The sequence below is a fragment of the Capra hircus genome, chromosome 2 (genome assembly GCF_001704415.2).
Source record: "Capra hircus breed San Clemente chromosome 2, ASM170441v1, whole genome shotgun sequence".
Taxonomy (NCBI): domain Eukaryota; kingdom Metazoa; phylum Chordata; class Mammalia; order Artiodactyla; family Bovidae; genus Capra; species Capra hircus.
In genome coordinates this window covers 79,732,167-79,748,817 of record NC_030809.1, presented here as the reverse complement: position 1 = coordinate 79,748,817, position 16,651 = coordinate 79,732,167, and the positions used below count along the sequence as shown (strand labels likewise).

General features: G+C 33.4%; 1 protein-coding gene across 1 annotated transcript in view; it reads left to right on the top strand.

The window, feature by feature from the left end:
- LRP1B (LDL receptor related protein 1B) overlaps positions 1–16,651 on the top strand; it is a 2,198,408-nt gene that overhangs the window by 1,894,963 nt on the left and 286,794 nt on the right. The window contains 3 exon segments of the mRNA XM_018062463.1: positions 3,204–3,326; positions 4,725–4,906; positions 12,943–13,142. Of these exon segments, the coding sequence (XP_017917952.1) occupies positions 3,204–3,326; positions 4,725–4,906; positions 12,943–13,142 (505 nt within the window).

Here is a 16,651-nt window from a genome sequence, read left to right as displayed (position 1 = left end):
TTTTTAGCGTTTATAATCATTATTCTTGGTTAGTGATGCCATCTGAAAGAAGTACATTATTTGTATTTATTCATCTGGGCATATTGGGGTTAGGCTATTTAGCGTTAACTTTACAATCTGGAACGGAAGAAAAAGATTGCTTCTTTTAAGACAAATGAAAGCATAAGATTTGAGCCTATGATTTTCAACACCATCGTCCTGAGAATTTAGCCTGGCTACTAGAAGAAAAAAGTCAGTTTTTGCCAGAACCTGCTCTGAGTTCCATACATAGGCGATTTTTATTTTTGGAGGTTACTGGAAAGAAGTAAAATCTGAATAGTAAAAATTTAGCCTTGGCCAGAGTTTTATTAAAAAGTGTGTATCTCTGATGCAGTGTTATTATAAAAATTCTGAATTTTGAGAATAGATGTGGAAATTGAACTCAGATTTAGGAATTAACCACCCTTCCCCAAGGACTTTTCAAGTGGCTCAAGTGGGAATCCATCTGCCAATTCAAGAGTCACAGGACATGCAGGTTCAATCACTGGTCAGGCAGATCTCCTGGAGGAGGAAATGGCAACCGACTCCAGTACTCTTGCCAGAATAATCCTGTGAACAGAGGGGCCTGATGGGCTTCCATCCATGGGGTCAAAAAGAGTGGACACACTGAGCAACTGAGCACACATCCTTTCCCAAACCAAATCAAAGCAAACCACAGGAAAACAAAACAACAACAACAACAAAACAATTGCCTTGGAGATGCTAATCCTAAAAACAATTGCCTTGGAGATGCTAACCTTATTTATAGGATTATAAGTACTCATAAGTGAAGTAACGTTGCTCAGTCGTGTCCGACTCTTTGGACTCTTTGCAACCCCATGGACTGTAGCCTACCAAGCTCTTCCCTCCATGGGATTCTCCAGGCAAGAGTACTGGAGTTAGTTGCCATTTCCTTCTCCAGGGAATCTTCCTGACCCAGGGATTGAACACGGGACTCCTGAATTCCAGGCAGACATGTTAACCTCCGAGCCACCGGGAAAGGTGACTATACTTTCAGGGATCAAGTACTCATAAGCGACCCCTAAACCAATTTGTGACTTTAATGACAACTTCAGAGTAAATATTGATGTAAAACTCTTACATCAGATATAAAGAAATGGCAGATATCTCTGGGGCTTTGCCAAATGTCTGTGATGTCAATTATTTTTAATATATGAGTTTATATATTAATAAATCACAATAAACTGTGGAAAATTCTGAAAGAGATGGGAATATCAGACCACCTAACCTGCCTCTTGAGAAATCTGTATGCAGGTCAGGAAGAAACAGTTAGAACTGGACATGGAACAACAGACTGGTTCTAAATAGGAAAAGGAGTACTTCAAGGCTGTATATTGTCACCCTCCTTATTTAACTTATATGCAGAGTACATCATGAGAAACACTGGACTGGAAGAAACACAAGCTGGAATCAAGATTGCAGGGAGAAATATCAATAACCTCAGATAGGCAGATGACACCACCCTTATGGCAGAAAGTGACGAGGAGCTAAAAAACCTTTTGATGAAAGTGAAAGAGGAGAGTGAAAAAGTTGGCTTAAAGCTCAACATTCCCGAAAATGAAGATCATGACATCCAGTCCCATCACTTCATGGGAAATAGATAGGGAAACAGTGGAAACAGTGTCAGACTTTATTTTTTGGGGCTACAAAATCACTGCAGATGTTGACTGCAGCCATGAAATTAAGACACTTATTCCTTGGAAGAATAGTTATGACCAACCTAGATAGTATATTCAAAAGCAGAGACATCACTTTACCAACTAAGGTCCGTCTAGTCAAGGCTATGATTTTTCCTGTGGTCATGTATGGATGTGAGAGTTGGACTGTGAAGAAGGCAGAGTGCTGAAGAATTGATGCTTTTGAACTGTGGTATTGGAGAAGACTCTTGAGAGTCCCCTGGACTTCAAGGAGGTCCAACCAGTCCATTCTGAAGGAGATCAACCCTGGTATTTCTTTGGAAGGAATGATGCTAAAGCTGAAGCTCCAGTACTTTGGACACCTCATGCGAAGAGTTGACTCATTGGAAAAGACTCTGATGCTGGGAGGGATTGGGGGCAGGAGGAGAAGGGGACAACAGAGGATGAGATGGCTGGATGGCACCACGGACTCGATGTATGTGAGTCTGAGTGAACTCCAGGAAATGGTGATGGACAGGGAGGCCTGGCGTGCTGCTATTCATGGGGTCGCAAAGAGTCGGACACGACTGAGTGACTGAACTGAACTGAACTGAAATTAATATTCAACCCTCAAAGTGAGTTAACACAATTGCCACCTTGATTCAAGTTTTGTTAGCCCAATGGGAAGGTAAATCTATGAGGCTTAACAATAGGTCAGGATTAAACCAACCCCTGAGCAATCATTTGAACAACTCAACAGCTAACAAGATTCTCAGATCCTAGTGAACAGTCCTCAAATTAAATCAGTGAAACAGTGAAACAGCCAAAGGAGCTGTGTTATCCAAAAGTCCATCAGCTGAATTCACGTTCAATTTTGTTACCTGCTAAAAAATGCACTAACTATGAGTCTGAAAGGAAGAATTTCCTCACATTTCCACCATGTGGAATAAAAAGATGTTTACCAAGTTCCTCTTGGGTTAAATATTCACCAAAGTTTTAACTTTTAAATTCGAATATGGCACTGTATTGCCTAACAGGCTGCTTGAAGCATGAGAAAAACAGAGAATGTTAGTATGTTGTTGAACCAAAGGCTGTTAGGGAAAGTAAACTTTGTAAATCTTTTCTGACTTTCATCAGATATCTATCAAAAGCTCTTAAATTATTGGGGATTGTCTACCTTTTCAATTTAGATGTATACTCATAATAGCATCAAATTAATATTAATCTAAAATGAAAATATTTTCCTTTATCTCTCTAAAAGAAAATTTTCCCATATTATTGACTATTTACTTAAACTGCTTTCTTTAAACACTCCAATATTTTTCCATTTGGAAAAATGCTCGAATAAACTATGCAACATCTTACATGTATGATATAGAGAAAATGTAAACATATGATGCTTTTACAAAGAATTGGTCACAGTTGTTTTTTATTATAAAACTGTAACTATTTAGATTCAAAGGGAAATATTGATTCTTACGAATTCCTAAAATATTGTAAGAGGATTTCTGTTAACTATTATTCAAATATATTCTTTTTTATTTTTAGGGATTAAACAATGTTATTGGTATAGACTTTGATTACAGAGAAGAATTTATCTATTGGATTGATTCCAGTCGACCCAATGGCAGTCGCATAAATAGAATGTGTTTAAATGGAAGTGATATTAAGGTATCTAGATATTACAATGATGAGATAATTCAATATTGTATTGGTATGGTTAAATTGAATAGAAAATGTTATTTGATGGTAATGACATGACTCATAGAATGTATTAGGTTGATTTGAATTTCACATTTGTACAGTGTTTTAATATATACTTTAAATATGAAATTGGAGATCCTTATCAATGTTTCATTATAACATGATTGCTATAAGATAAAAATCAAATTGAGTAAATAAAATATGAAAACTTATATTCACAACCCTATAAAATGTGATGAATACTTTCAGCTTGAATGATTAGTGCCTGAGATTTAATTGTGTTGATTTATATGAAATAAAAAGTTGAGTTAGAGAATTTGTAATGAAAAAAATAATTATTAGAATGTAGTTTGAAATTATAACACTATTATTTTGCTATAGAAGAAAATAGTTGAATACATTTGTGTAAAATCATGAATGCTTTGAGTAGAGAGCATCAAAATTAAACACATATCACATTCTAGATGTGAACTACTCTACTTAACACCATTTCTATGTTAATTTGGGTTTTAAAATAAAATAATTTGCACTGTATATAAATAGTAAAATATTAAAAGAAGTTCAAATTCAATTACTTAAAAAATTTTGAAGCCATTTATAATATTGCATAGAGAGCTTTGGTGGAAGCAATTAATTTTTAAAATATTAATGAAATCTTGAAATTATATATATATTTTATATATATACACATACATATAGAAAATACCAAAATATCAGTAGGTTGCATAATTCAGAATAAATGTTATTGGCTTTTTATATACAGCATATTTGTGCATACCTAGCCTATATCCTTATTATATTTGACATAGGTTGCAATTGAACACAACTGTTGGATGAATACATTTCTACTTCCCTTTGGTTAGGTTACATATTTAATGTATATTTTTGCTTATATTCTTTCTTTGTTTGTAACAGGTAGTTAAAGTAGGGCAAAGACAGTTGGAAGAGTGTTGAATTAATTGATATCTCCCCCAGAACCTGTTATTAATAGATAATATCAATTATTTTTTGTGCTACTATGTGTGTGCCTCTACCTGTAATAGAATTTTTGCCCCAAATTTTGAGAGAATAGGTAAACTGGAATGAAAATGTAATAAACAACTGTGTAGCCATCCAACAACTTTCTATTTTGGTGTTTCTTTCACTAAGCCTTTATGGAATTTCTAGGGGCCTGATTACATATTGAGTAATCTTACAAACAAATAAGTAATTTTATTAGGTAAGTTGTTCTATATGTTGTGCTTGTCTAAATTACATTTCAATGTTTAAATACAATTATGTATCTCTAAAAAACTCAGGAAGTAATTGCTTTGTCCTTATTCTAGGTATTTAAAATGTTAACTTTTTAAATTCTTATTTTGTTAGGTAGTGCATAACACAGCCGTCCCCAATGCACTTGCTGTCGATTGGATTGGAAAAAACCTCTATTGGTCTGACACAGAAAAAAGGATCATTGAAGTATCCAAACTTAATGGCTTATACCCTACTATACTTGTTAGCAAAAGGCTGAAGTTTCCCAGGGACCTGTCTTTAGATCCTCGTGCTGGGTTTGTAACAAACATTGAAAATCTTAAAGTTTAAGACTGTGGATAATGTTCAATATGGTAAATCCTGGTCTGTAGATTTTAACATGGGAACCAATGAAAAGTGAAAATGTGTAGAGGTTTAACTGAGAAATCAAAAATACAAATGTGACTATTACAGAGAAAGAGAAAATTAAGATGGAATTTTAGAGCAAGTATTTTTTAAGGTTTCAAACACAGCTCTTCTAATAAAACAGTAAGTGTATGAAATGAATAAACACAGTTTTATCCAATTATAATGCCTTTAAATGTTGGAGGAAAGAGAAGCAAAGATAAACTCTTGGAAACTGTTTTACAGCATTTGTAGTAGTCAAGAATGGAGGTATTGTAATTCCTGAACAACTTTACAGCAGGAGACATAAGCAGTATCTATGAATAATAAATAACTATGCATTATCCATGCATTCATAGGGAAAAGCATAGTGGGAATATCAAGGAAGATTGATATTAGTGTTGGGTTTTATTTGCATCTGTCTGTGAGAATGAAGAACAAGTCATCATAAGGATCAAGGACAGCTGGCTGGAGAATTTAGATGAGGGATGAACACACATTTAAGTGTCAAAGCTGCTTGCTAAAATTCTATAGTTTATGACCATTATCATTTACTTTCAATTATGTTATTTTGGTAGGTAGAGAAGGATATCATTCTCTTTTTTTAATACTATAATTTGAGTGATTACATACTCCAAATGATCTCTGTAGAAGTTCAACCTATTGAACATGTTTTTAAAATAACAAATTTAGAGAAAATTTGCTTTTTAAAAATATCACACATTTGCAATAAACAAGTATTATACTAACTCTAGTGCTCTGAATTTTCTGCTGTCTTAATTAATTTCCCATTAAATAGTTCACCAAATCACTGCTTTTACCATATGTAATAATTAAATTTTACTTCTTGGTAATATAATGTATCTCTATTTTACTGTCTCATATTTATAATTGACAAAGTGATCATATTATAGTGTACATGGAGCTTAATTTTAAACATTAATTTGGGTAAAAGCAATACCTAATGGGGAAGACTTGTAAATACTACAAACTGTTTCCAAGGTAGCGGTGCAAGTTTTAACTTGTCACTGTATAATTATGTGGACTATTTTGTTACCTTTTAAAATAATTTCTTTACCATAGTAACAAAAGAGTATCAATTCTATTTTAAATGAAACAGAGCCACAGTGGAGTCTGTTTCTATAGATATTACAAGAAATAATGGTCAGATACTGTTTGGCTATCATCATCATTCATTCCAAAGAATATGCATATTTGAGTCATTTGGTATTTTATCAGAAGATAATTTAGTTTGTCCATTGTCCTTTTCTTCAAATCAGTATGTCTGTCTTAGCTCTCATCTCATAATTCTCAAGATGCTGTAAAAGAAGCAGTATTTGTTAATAACAGTATTTTGAAATTTCCTATTTATAAAGCAAACTGTATCCTACCCTAGTGAACACAGCTGAATCTAGCATTAAGGTTTATTTTTCCCAGGTGAGAGTTATTAACACATAAACGGATGCGTTCTGAACTTATCAATATAAACCTGCCAAAAGTGTCAATTAAGATGGTAAAATATTAAATTATTGCAGATACTATGAAAGACTCCTTTGATTCCATTTTAAATAATATTTGAAGTATGATATGGAATCCCAGATTACAAACCAAGAAACAGAAAAATCAGGTATTTTTATGAAATGATTAAAGCCATATAACAACAAATAAACAGAGATTCTAAAAGATAAATTTTAATGACCCCTTTTTATTTATACTGTTTTCCTGATTCCCCAGAGTGAGACAATAGGACACCTTGGATTTTAGTTTATATGAGATGAGCTTCAGGATGGAAATGCCATAGCTGTCTAAATTATTATACAATCTTGCTCCAAAAATGACAGCTTAAATTCTGAGTATTCAGTAAAGGTGGAATTGTTGCTATCGTGATTTACATAAGTTTTGAATATACCACTACTACTACTGACACCTGTTTTCTTGAGAAGTGTAATCTCTGTTCTAATATTTAGTGAAGAATAGAGCAAGGATTATTTAGGGAAGATAAAGATCATTGGAATGTCTAATCTAATAAAGCATCTATAAACATTTAAAAGGTAGCTTGGGGATACTTTCTTATAATGGTAGTACGTCAATGGTCTCATTTTGGATATGTTGGTTAGTAAGAATGGAAAAGAAAATATAAGTTGACAGATCATCTTTCTGGTTATTATGTTAAAATTCAGCTGATATCCAATTATCCCAATTATTCTATCATTGATTGGGAATCAGTGTACTAATTTAATTGTAAATTTGGGGTGATTAATATCATATATATTTAGTATTTATCAACAGTAATTTATACAGAAGAGATATAGATGTGTTTTAAAGTAGAAATAGAAAATATAAAACTGTGCTGAGCATAGTTATTGTTCAGTCACTCAGTCATGTCCAACTCTTTGCAACTCCATGGACTGCAGCACATCAGGCTTCCCTCTCCTTCACCATCTCCCAGAGCTTATTAAAACTCAAGTCCATTGAATCAGTGATGCCATCCAACCATCTCATCTTCTGTTGTCCCCTTCTCCTCCTGCCTTCAATCTTTCCCAGCATCAGGGTCTTTTCTAATGAGTCAGTTCTTCAGATTAAGTGGTCAAAGTATTAGAGTTTCAGCTTCAGCATCAGTCCTTCCAATGAATATTCAGGACTGAACTCCTTTAGGATGGACTGGTTTGATTTCCTTGCCATCCAAGGGACTCTCAAGCCTCTTCTTCAACACCACAGTTCAAAAGCATCCAATCTTCAGTGCTCAGCCTTCTTGTGGTCCAACTCTCATATCCATGCATGACTACTGGAAAAACCATAGCTTTGACTAGACAGACCTTTGTTGGCAAAGTAATGTCTCTGCTTTTTAATATGCTGTTAGATTTGTCATAGTTTTTCTTCCAAGGAGCAAGTGCTTAAAAATTTCGAGGCTGCAGTAAACATCTGCAGTGATTTTGGAGCCCAAAAAATAAAGTCTGTTACTGTTTCCATTGTTTCTCCATTTATTTTTCATGAAATAATGAGACCAAATGCCATGATCTTATTTTTTTTGAATGCTGAGTTTTAAGCCAGATTTTTCACTCTCCTCTTTCACTTTCATCAAGAGGCTCTTTAGTTACTCCTCACTTTTTGCCATAATGGTGGTGTCATCTGCGTATCTGAAGTTATTGATATTTCTTCCCACAATCTTGATTCCAGCTGTGCTTCATCTAACCCAGCATTTCTCATGATGTATACTGTATATAAGTTAAATAAGCAGGGTGACAATATACAGCCTTGACATACTCCTTTCTCAGTTTGCAACCAGCCCGTTATTCCATGCCTGATTCTAACTGTTGCTTCTTGACCTGCATACAGGTTTCTCAGGAAGCAGGTAAGGTGGTCTGGTATTCCAATCTCTTTAAGAATTTTCCACAGTTTGTTGAGATCCACACAGTCAAAGGCTTTGGCGTAGTCAATAAAGAGAAGTAGTTTTTTTTTTCTGTAACTTTCTTGCTTTTTCTATGATTCAATGAATCTTGGCAATTTGATCTTGGTTCTTCTACTTCCCCTGCCTTTTCTGAATCTGGGCTTGAACATCTGGAAGTTTCAGTTCACTTACTGTTGAAATCTGGCTTGGAGAATTTTGAGCATTACATTTCTAGCATGTGAAATGAGTGCAATTGTGTGGTAGTTTTAACATTCATTGGCATTGCCTTTCTTTGGGATTAGAATGAGCATACTTTTATCTTCAACATAACAAAAATTAATTGTCATAGACATTAAATTGAATGGATGTTATGACTGGTTAACAGAAAATAAATTCATCTGCTCATTCATTTAGTCAACTCTTATTTTTCTAGTGTATATCTGGCACTTTTCTAGGTATAGTATAAAATAAAAGATACAACCTCTGTTTCAAAGTACTGGTTGAGTTAGTAGGCAGATGAGCAAATAATTATCATACAATGCAGTACCTTTAAAGTGGAGAAAACAGAGCATGTGTCTGTCTCAACTGGAATCAGTGAGATTTTCTTGGAAAAGACTGATGAAGTATGAATTAGCCAGGTTATGTTGTCCACTTCAGAGCAGAACGCAATTCAGGCAAAAAAAGTGTTATGGAAAAGTAAAGACATATAGGAGAGCATGGCATATTCAAAGAGTTGAAAAAATCTCATACAAAGGGAGCAAATTAACTATATATAATTGTGGAACTTTGATGCCAGTTTACAGAGTAAAAAGGAGCTAGGAATAAATCAAAATGTAATGCAACACAACAACAATGAAACAAACCTTACAAGACTTGTGGCTTGGGCAAGGCAGGTAAACAGAACAATGACTTCCTCAGAATAGGAGGAACATAGGAAAAGGGGCGGATATAAGAAAGTGGGATCACCTATTGGGAGTTGGAGTTCCAAATAATAATAATAATAATAATAATGATAATAATGATTACCACCACTTCTATAGTATTTTACAAATTAGAAAAATCTGTTTGTGTTATATCACTTTAGATGCTTATATTGCTTTCGTAGAATCTCTGAAAAGATATGATTGTTTTTATTATTTTATTTTTAGTACAAATAAGAACAGGTTTCCTTGGTGGCTCAGAGAGTAAAGTATCTGTCCGCCATGTGAAAGACCTGAGTTTGATTCCTGGGTTGGTAATTTCCCCATGAGAAGGAAATGGTTACCCGCTCCAGTATTCTTGCCTGGAGAATTCCATGGACACAGGAACGCTGTGGGCTACAGTCCATGGGGTCACAAAGAGTCAGACATATCTGAGCAACGAACACACACACTCACAAAGAATATTCAGCCAAAATGACTAAATGATTTTCTCAGGATCATCTAGGTGATATGATATTAAACTAGGAATTTAATTCAGTTTCCAAGATTTGGTCAGCTCTTTTCTCTATTGCATCACATTAGAGTTTACAGTAACAAAATTACCTTGACCCATGCGCAGCTTTTCCAAGAGTCATTCAAACAAGGCATAGAAAACAAAAATTTTTCCTATTTTGACAATTTGCCTTTAACAGAATTTAGATTACTATAGATAGTATGAGTTATTTGGGAAATTAAAGAAACTGCATAATAACTACAAGCATGCCTAGTTGTTAAATTGGAGTTCCCAGGTGGTTCAGTGATAAGGAATCTGCCTGCCAATACAGGAGATGTCAGAGACCCGGGTTCAACCCCAGGGCAGGGAAGATCCCCTGGAGGAGAAAATCGCAGTGCACTCCGGTTTTCTTGCCTGGAGAATTCCATGGACAGAGGAGCCTGGCAGGCAATAGTCCACGCAGTGGCAAAGAGTCAGACACAATGAGCACAAATGAGCTTTCACAAGCACAGGATTTACTGCGCGTCTCTCTTTATGGGTGGTCAACTTCTAATGGCTTAATTTCATTACCTTTTCCATACTTAAGCCTCATTAGTATAGTTTTAAGCTTCTCAGTAAGTCTATACTAGACATTCTTGTCATTTTACATCTAAAATGCAACCTGTTAAATATTATCCAAGTATAAAATTTATTGTAAATAATTAGAGGTGAAAAACAAAAAATGCTTCAAAATGCTTTTCTCTGTGAGGAGAAATTATTATTATTATCCCTTTTGAACATATAAATAAATCCAGGCTTGGGGTAGTTAACTAAAGTGCCCAATTTACATGGGTAGACCTGATATTTGAACTAAATAATCTGTTTCCAGGATTTTTATTTTTTGGTTTTTAGACTCTGCATAATGTTGATTAGAAAAAAAAAATGACAAAACAACATTATTCATGGAATGTGAATTTTATCTTAAATATAAAAATGCTTTTTAAAAAAGTCTGTAAATCTTGAGACCTGAGCCCTTATTCTAGCTATCACTATTGTAACAGACTAGAACAAAGCTCATAATATTTTAGTTTCAGTTTATAATGAAGTGAAGGCCTGAAGCTATGTGATCTTCAAGACCTGTTGCAGCATTGAAGTCTTTAAATTATACTTTATTCTAAAATCTGAAAAAGGAGAAAGATCATTGCTATCAAGAAATTTGTAAGGTTGTTTTGAAGATAAGATTTATGCTCAAAGAGCTACCAGTGAGAATAAGATTTTTCCTGTCATTTTCCATTTAGGTACAGTTGTCCTTCCTTCATTGGTGCCTCCATGGTGAAAAAACCTTTTATCATAATAGTCTTTAAATTTTTGATTTTAACCTTCACCTCTATTGTATTCATTGAGAGATCTTCGATGGCAAAAATTATATGTTTACCTCTGTGTTCTCAGTGCTAAGTAATGTTTGATATATTCTGCTCAGTGAATCACTGTTTCAAGACACATTTTTCAGTCCACTTAAGAATGGCTTGGGGATTTATCAGAGATACCCCACCAACTGATTTATTGAGTTAGATTCTCTGATCTCAACCACAAGAACCTGTGTCATTACTGCTTTGTGGGTTCCTGTGTGCATGATATATGTGTTGTTCAATTATACAGATGATAAAGAAATTCTGTAGACCAGAAAGAGCTAAAGCAGAGTTCCGTAAAGTTTGTTTCCTGCAACCTGCTCTAGGAAAATAAATGGTATTACCCAAAACTATGTGATAAAAAAGGATATCATAGCTCTATCTTAGACAATCATTATATGTGTACAATATTAACAGCTTTGAGAAGTCCTATAATTAAAAAGAGGATGCTTACTTTGCTTAACAAAACCATTTTTTAAATATATAATTTTATAACATACCTTGAAAAATGTGAACTGACACAAAATAGAGAAAAATTTGTGGAGAACAGAGGAGACAATATAAGTTATGTCTGAATGAAAATATCTATATAATTGAAGAGACAGGAGCAAGGCAGATGATATGATGAAAGCACAGAAGTAAAAATTATAGGACTATAAATACTCCAAGTAGGGCTCAGTTCACACATTTCAAAGTGGAAAGTCATTTGTAGAAGTCTGTTTGTGTCTCGTAATGAAAAATTTGAAAATCAAGGAGAGAATTTCAAGCCTCAAACTCTTACTGAACTTATTGAGGGTAATGTAAGAGCTGCTGGACTCATAAAATATGTTCTTCCTCTTCTTTCTGGTATCTTGGTTCAAGATGGTGATAATATTAGCCAAATAAAAAGTTCAGAGTACAAACAAAAATTTAGATTTGCTAATACACAGAGGTTAAATTATTTAAAATTCATAATTTACTGTGTTGTTGCTGTTATTTGGTTGCTAAATCATGTCCAACTCTTTTTGACCCCCTGGACTATAGTCCACAGTGCTTCTCAGTCCATGGAATTTCCCAAGTAAGAATGCTGGGGCGATTTACCATTTCCTTCACCAGGGGACTTTCCAACCAAGGGATCAAACCTATGTCTCCTGACAGGTGGATTCTTTACCACTGAATCGCCAGGGAAACCCCATAATTTAATGACCTCAAAAACTTTATATTCATCTCCAAAAATTTGTAATACTTTGTTGACAGCATTTAATGGAGGAAATTATTTTTCACTTTTGTAATTCCCTTAATTTTATATGATTTTAATTAATTTAGAGAATCACAATTAGCTAGTGGCTACCACATTGAACAATGAACATCCAAGAAAATACAATCTACTCCTCCATAATTCATTTTGAATTATTCATAGGTAAAACAAAAGAAAAAATACATCTAGGTTGTTTTATTCCTGTAACATTATAGATGCATTTTGAAAGTTTACATCTTTCATTTTGGGCATCTGTAATTTGTTAACAGTTCCTGAAATGTTATATACATGAGTTGTTTGCTAAAGAAAACATGCTTAAAATTATCTGGATATTTCAAAGTATGCTACATATTTAAAAAAATATCATAGCAAAAGTTTGCACTACAGTATGCTTTTGCGAACTACAATTTAGAGACATATAAGAATTAATTTGGGAATAGCTGAGTAAATAAGATAAATACTATATGGTGTTTTATTCCCTGAGTGATTGTAAATAATATGCCTGCTGATTTTCTTTTCTAGGTATTTGTATTGGATTGACTGCTGTGAGTACCCTCACATTGGCCGTGTTGGAATGGATGGAACCAATCAGAGTATTGTCATAGAAACCAAGATTTCTAGACCTATGGCACTAACAATAGATTATGTCAACCATAGACTTTACTGGGCTGATGAAAATCATATCGAGTTTAGCAACATGGATGGATCTCACAGACACAAAGGTTAGTCCAGTAGCACAAATGACTCAGTATTTCACCAGTTCATAAAATACTCATTTAGAAAAAAATATATATATATATGTAGTTTTTTATATACTTTCATCAAATACATTTCTTAATTTAATATTACATTATTATAGTCATTTGTGACAATGTTGGTAAATAAGAACTAGATCTGTTTATTTAGAACTTCTATAATCATGCATAAAAATCATTAATGTTGTCAATGTTTTCTCTAATTGCATTTTTCTAAATCGTTTTTATAGCAAGTAGATGATACTTTTATAAGTTAATATATACATATATCCCAATGGAATTGAAGCAGAAGAATAGTTGTTTGTAAAAATGAGGTTATTATTACAATCTGGTAGGTTTTGTTTTTAAATACTAAGTTAAAACTCTTTAAAGACAATGAAACAGTATCATTTACTTTATGAAACAGATTACATACATGATTACATTTATTGTTATTTAATCAACAACATCAACGAAAAGTAATATTAAAAATAGCTTTCAAGTTAGAGTAACATTTAGGAAATTATTGGAATATGAAAAAATATGAAATAATACGCACACTTTATTTTTCCACTTTTTGTAACTCTGAGTAGATTATAAGACTCTAAACATAAAACAAATGAAGGAAGCAATTTGATATGAGGGTGAATTAGGGATGAGCAAAAGGTCTTAGAGGAAAAAATATCTGAGGATAAATGAATTAAGAGCAGAAGAGGACATAATACAAAAGAACAGTATCAGATGAGGATGACACAAATTCAACAGAAACCACAAACAATTCAAATGAACAACTCAAAATATTTTAGATGCAGATGGCCCTTTATAGATTAAATTTTCCCCACAATGAAGATTGATCTCTTTAATATCTAGTGACCTAATGTCACCTTTGTTATTAGATGTTTTCATCTTCAGATATCTTGTAAAGTACAAGTTGCAACCCCATGGACTGCAGCTCACCAGACTCCTCTGTCCATGGGGATTCTCCAAGCAAGACCACTGGAGTGGATAGCTATGCCCTCCTGCAGGTGATCTTCCCAACCCAGGGATTGAACCCAGGTCTCCTGCATTGCAGGTGAATTCTTTACCAGCTGAACCACCAGGGAAGCTAATTTTCAGTGGGAGGTTCCAAGCAAAGCCTATACATTTATATGGCTTCTCTTAAGAGACTGCTTTCTTCTCTGGCAGTAAGCTTAGATCGAAACATCTGGAAGAAGAAAAGAGATGTTAAGAAAGAGAGGATATTTTATAATTTAATACTGTCAGATGAGGCTCTGCAAATTTATGCCAGTGTGGAGAAGGATGAAGCAACCAAGTTTTAAAAAAGAAAAAAATTTTAAGTAGGAAGAAGCAAGTGGAATTAGGGGATTAAGAAGTACAAACTCCTATGTATAAAATAGAATATCTGCAAAGATATAGTTTATAGCACAGGGAATATAACCAATATTTTATAACAACTTTAAAAGCATAATCTATAAAATATTGAATCACTCTGTTGTATACCTGCACCAAATGTAATATTGTGAATCAATTATACCATATAAAAAACAAATTTAAAAAATAAATAGTAAAGGAGATTTATATCACTGAAATCACATCACTTCATAATTCTGTCCAAGTTATTTCTCAGTTGTTGTTTAAGCAAATATGTCCTCCTAACTAAACATACTAACAGAAAGTGCTTAGAGGTGCTTTTTTAAGTGTGGAACATTGAAGTATGACAAGTGTATATGGATGAGTCATTTATTGAGGTGTTGGCATTCCAATTACAGAGATAAAGAAACTCATCAGGATGCAACTGGAATGAGGAGTTATTTAAAGATCACTTTAGGGTTTTAATTACAGCAAAAGTAATGTTGACAAATCAAAATTACACTTAGCATTCAGCAGTTATATCTCCTCTGAAGAATCAATAATGAAATGTTCTGCAACAATCGTAGATGATATAATTGAAAGTTTTATTGTAGCAATAAGTGATTTCCCCACGTAACCATTTTTAGCATGTATATAAAGCACTAAGTTGTTATGAATGTAGTTCTTTGTGCTAAAATGTCAATGTACAATAAAATTTAGACACTTTTGGTTAGATAGGTGAATATTTAAAATATATTCTAGCATCAAATATTTGCCTATTTTTGAGACTTTTGTTTGAATAACAAAAAACTGTAGTTAAATTACCTATTCGAAACTGTGGATTTTATCCCTGCCCCATTATTTTAAAATTGTGTCAGATATGTGGATAATTAATGCTTTGAAAACTTGAAACAAATGTGTGTAAATGAAGTATCTTTCAATCATAGTCTTGTGATGGCTTTGGTAGATGGACATACATAGTAAGAAGAAGTGAAACTAAATTTACTAAAGAGTAAAATATTTGACTGAAAGATATTCAGATATGATTATATTAACATTTAAAAATTCAACTTTTGAAAATCCCTTGAGGCTCAAGGTGGAGAGAAAAGGAAAGTAAAATTAGTTGCTGTTTTCAGAAATATTTCCTCCTGAAGGCTTTCTCAGAAAGACTAATGAAAAATTCATTAAGTGTCTTATTAGGCATCTGCCAATATCTGAATGCAAGCCAATAATTACATGGTAGTTACTAACAAGTTACTAATTGTAGACAGCCTGAATTATGCCATCTCCATAGCCAATGAAAAAACGTCAATCATTTACAGTGTTTATAAAGAGGAATAGGATTTTTCGACTCCTTGAATTTGTCCCCTAAAGACATCAGAAACACTGTGGTTTCCTGTTAGTATATTTAGAGTTGGAAAATGAGACTTTTATAACAAGAATAAGTTTTGTGTTAGGTTGGTAACTGACCTCTCTTCTCTTTTAACAGACTAGTATTATCACTCCCATTTATTCTTTTTATTAAAACTACAGCCAGAGCTCATCAAAGAATGGGATACGTCAGTTATATGAAAGTAATCTTAGCATAAAAAGGGTGTATAAAAATTTCATAATCACTATTTTTTATGTCAAATTTTAATATTGGAGAAAAACTAAACCATGGTCACTTTACAGTTTAGATGGTTTTTCCTCCAAAACATGTCCTGGTTTAAACCATACAGCATTTCCATAAATAAAGCATCATTTTATTATTATTTATCCAGCCTAAGAATTTCTGAAAGTTCTGCATTCTGTGCCCTAAGTGATAGATCAGATTACCTCCAGGAGACATGTGACTTGCAGTTTGCTTAAGAATCTGCATCCATTTTTCTCTGCCATCTCTTCTAACCTAACCCACCTTCTTAACAAGTCCAAACACTAAGTCATAATTTTTTTCTTTAAGAGAGAATTTGCTATCCTGGGAACATTTAAGTGTAGTCTTAGTCCCATGAATCTTTCCCTAATTCTTGTGTGGATTATTCTATTGGTTTTTACTTCAATAATTACATAATGAAATGATATAATAATACTGTAGAATAGTGTGCATACTACTGGTTAATTGAGACAGTTTATTTTAAATCAAATTTTCATTGTTCATTTTTAAAATT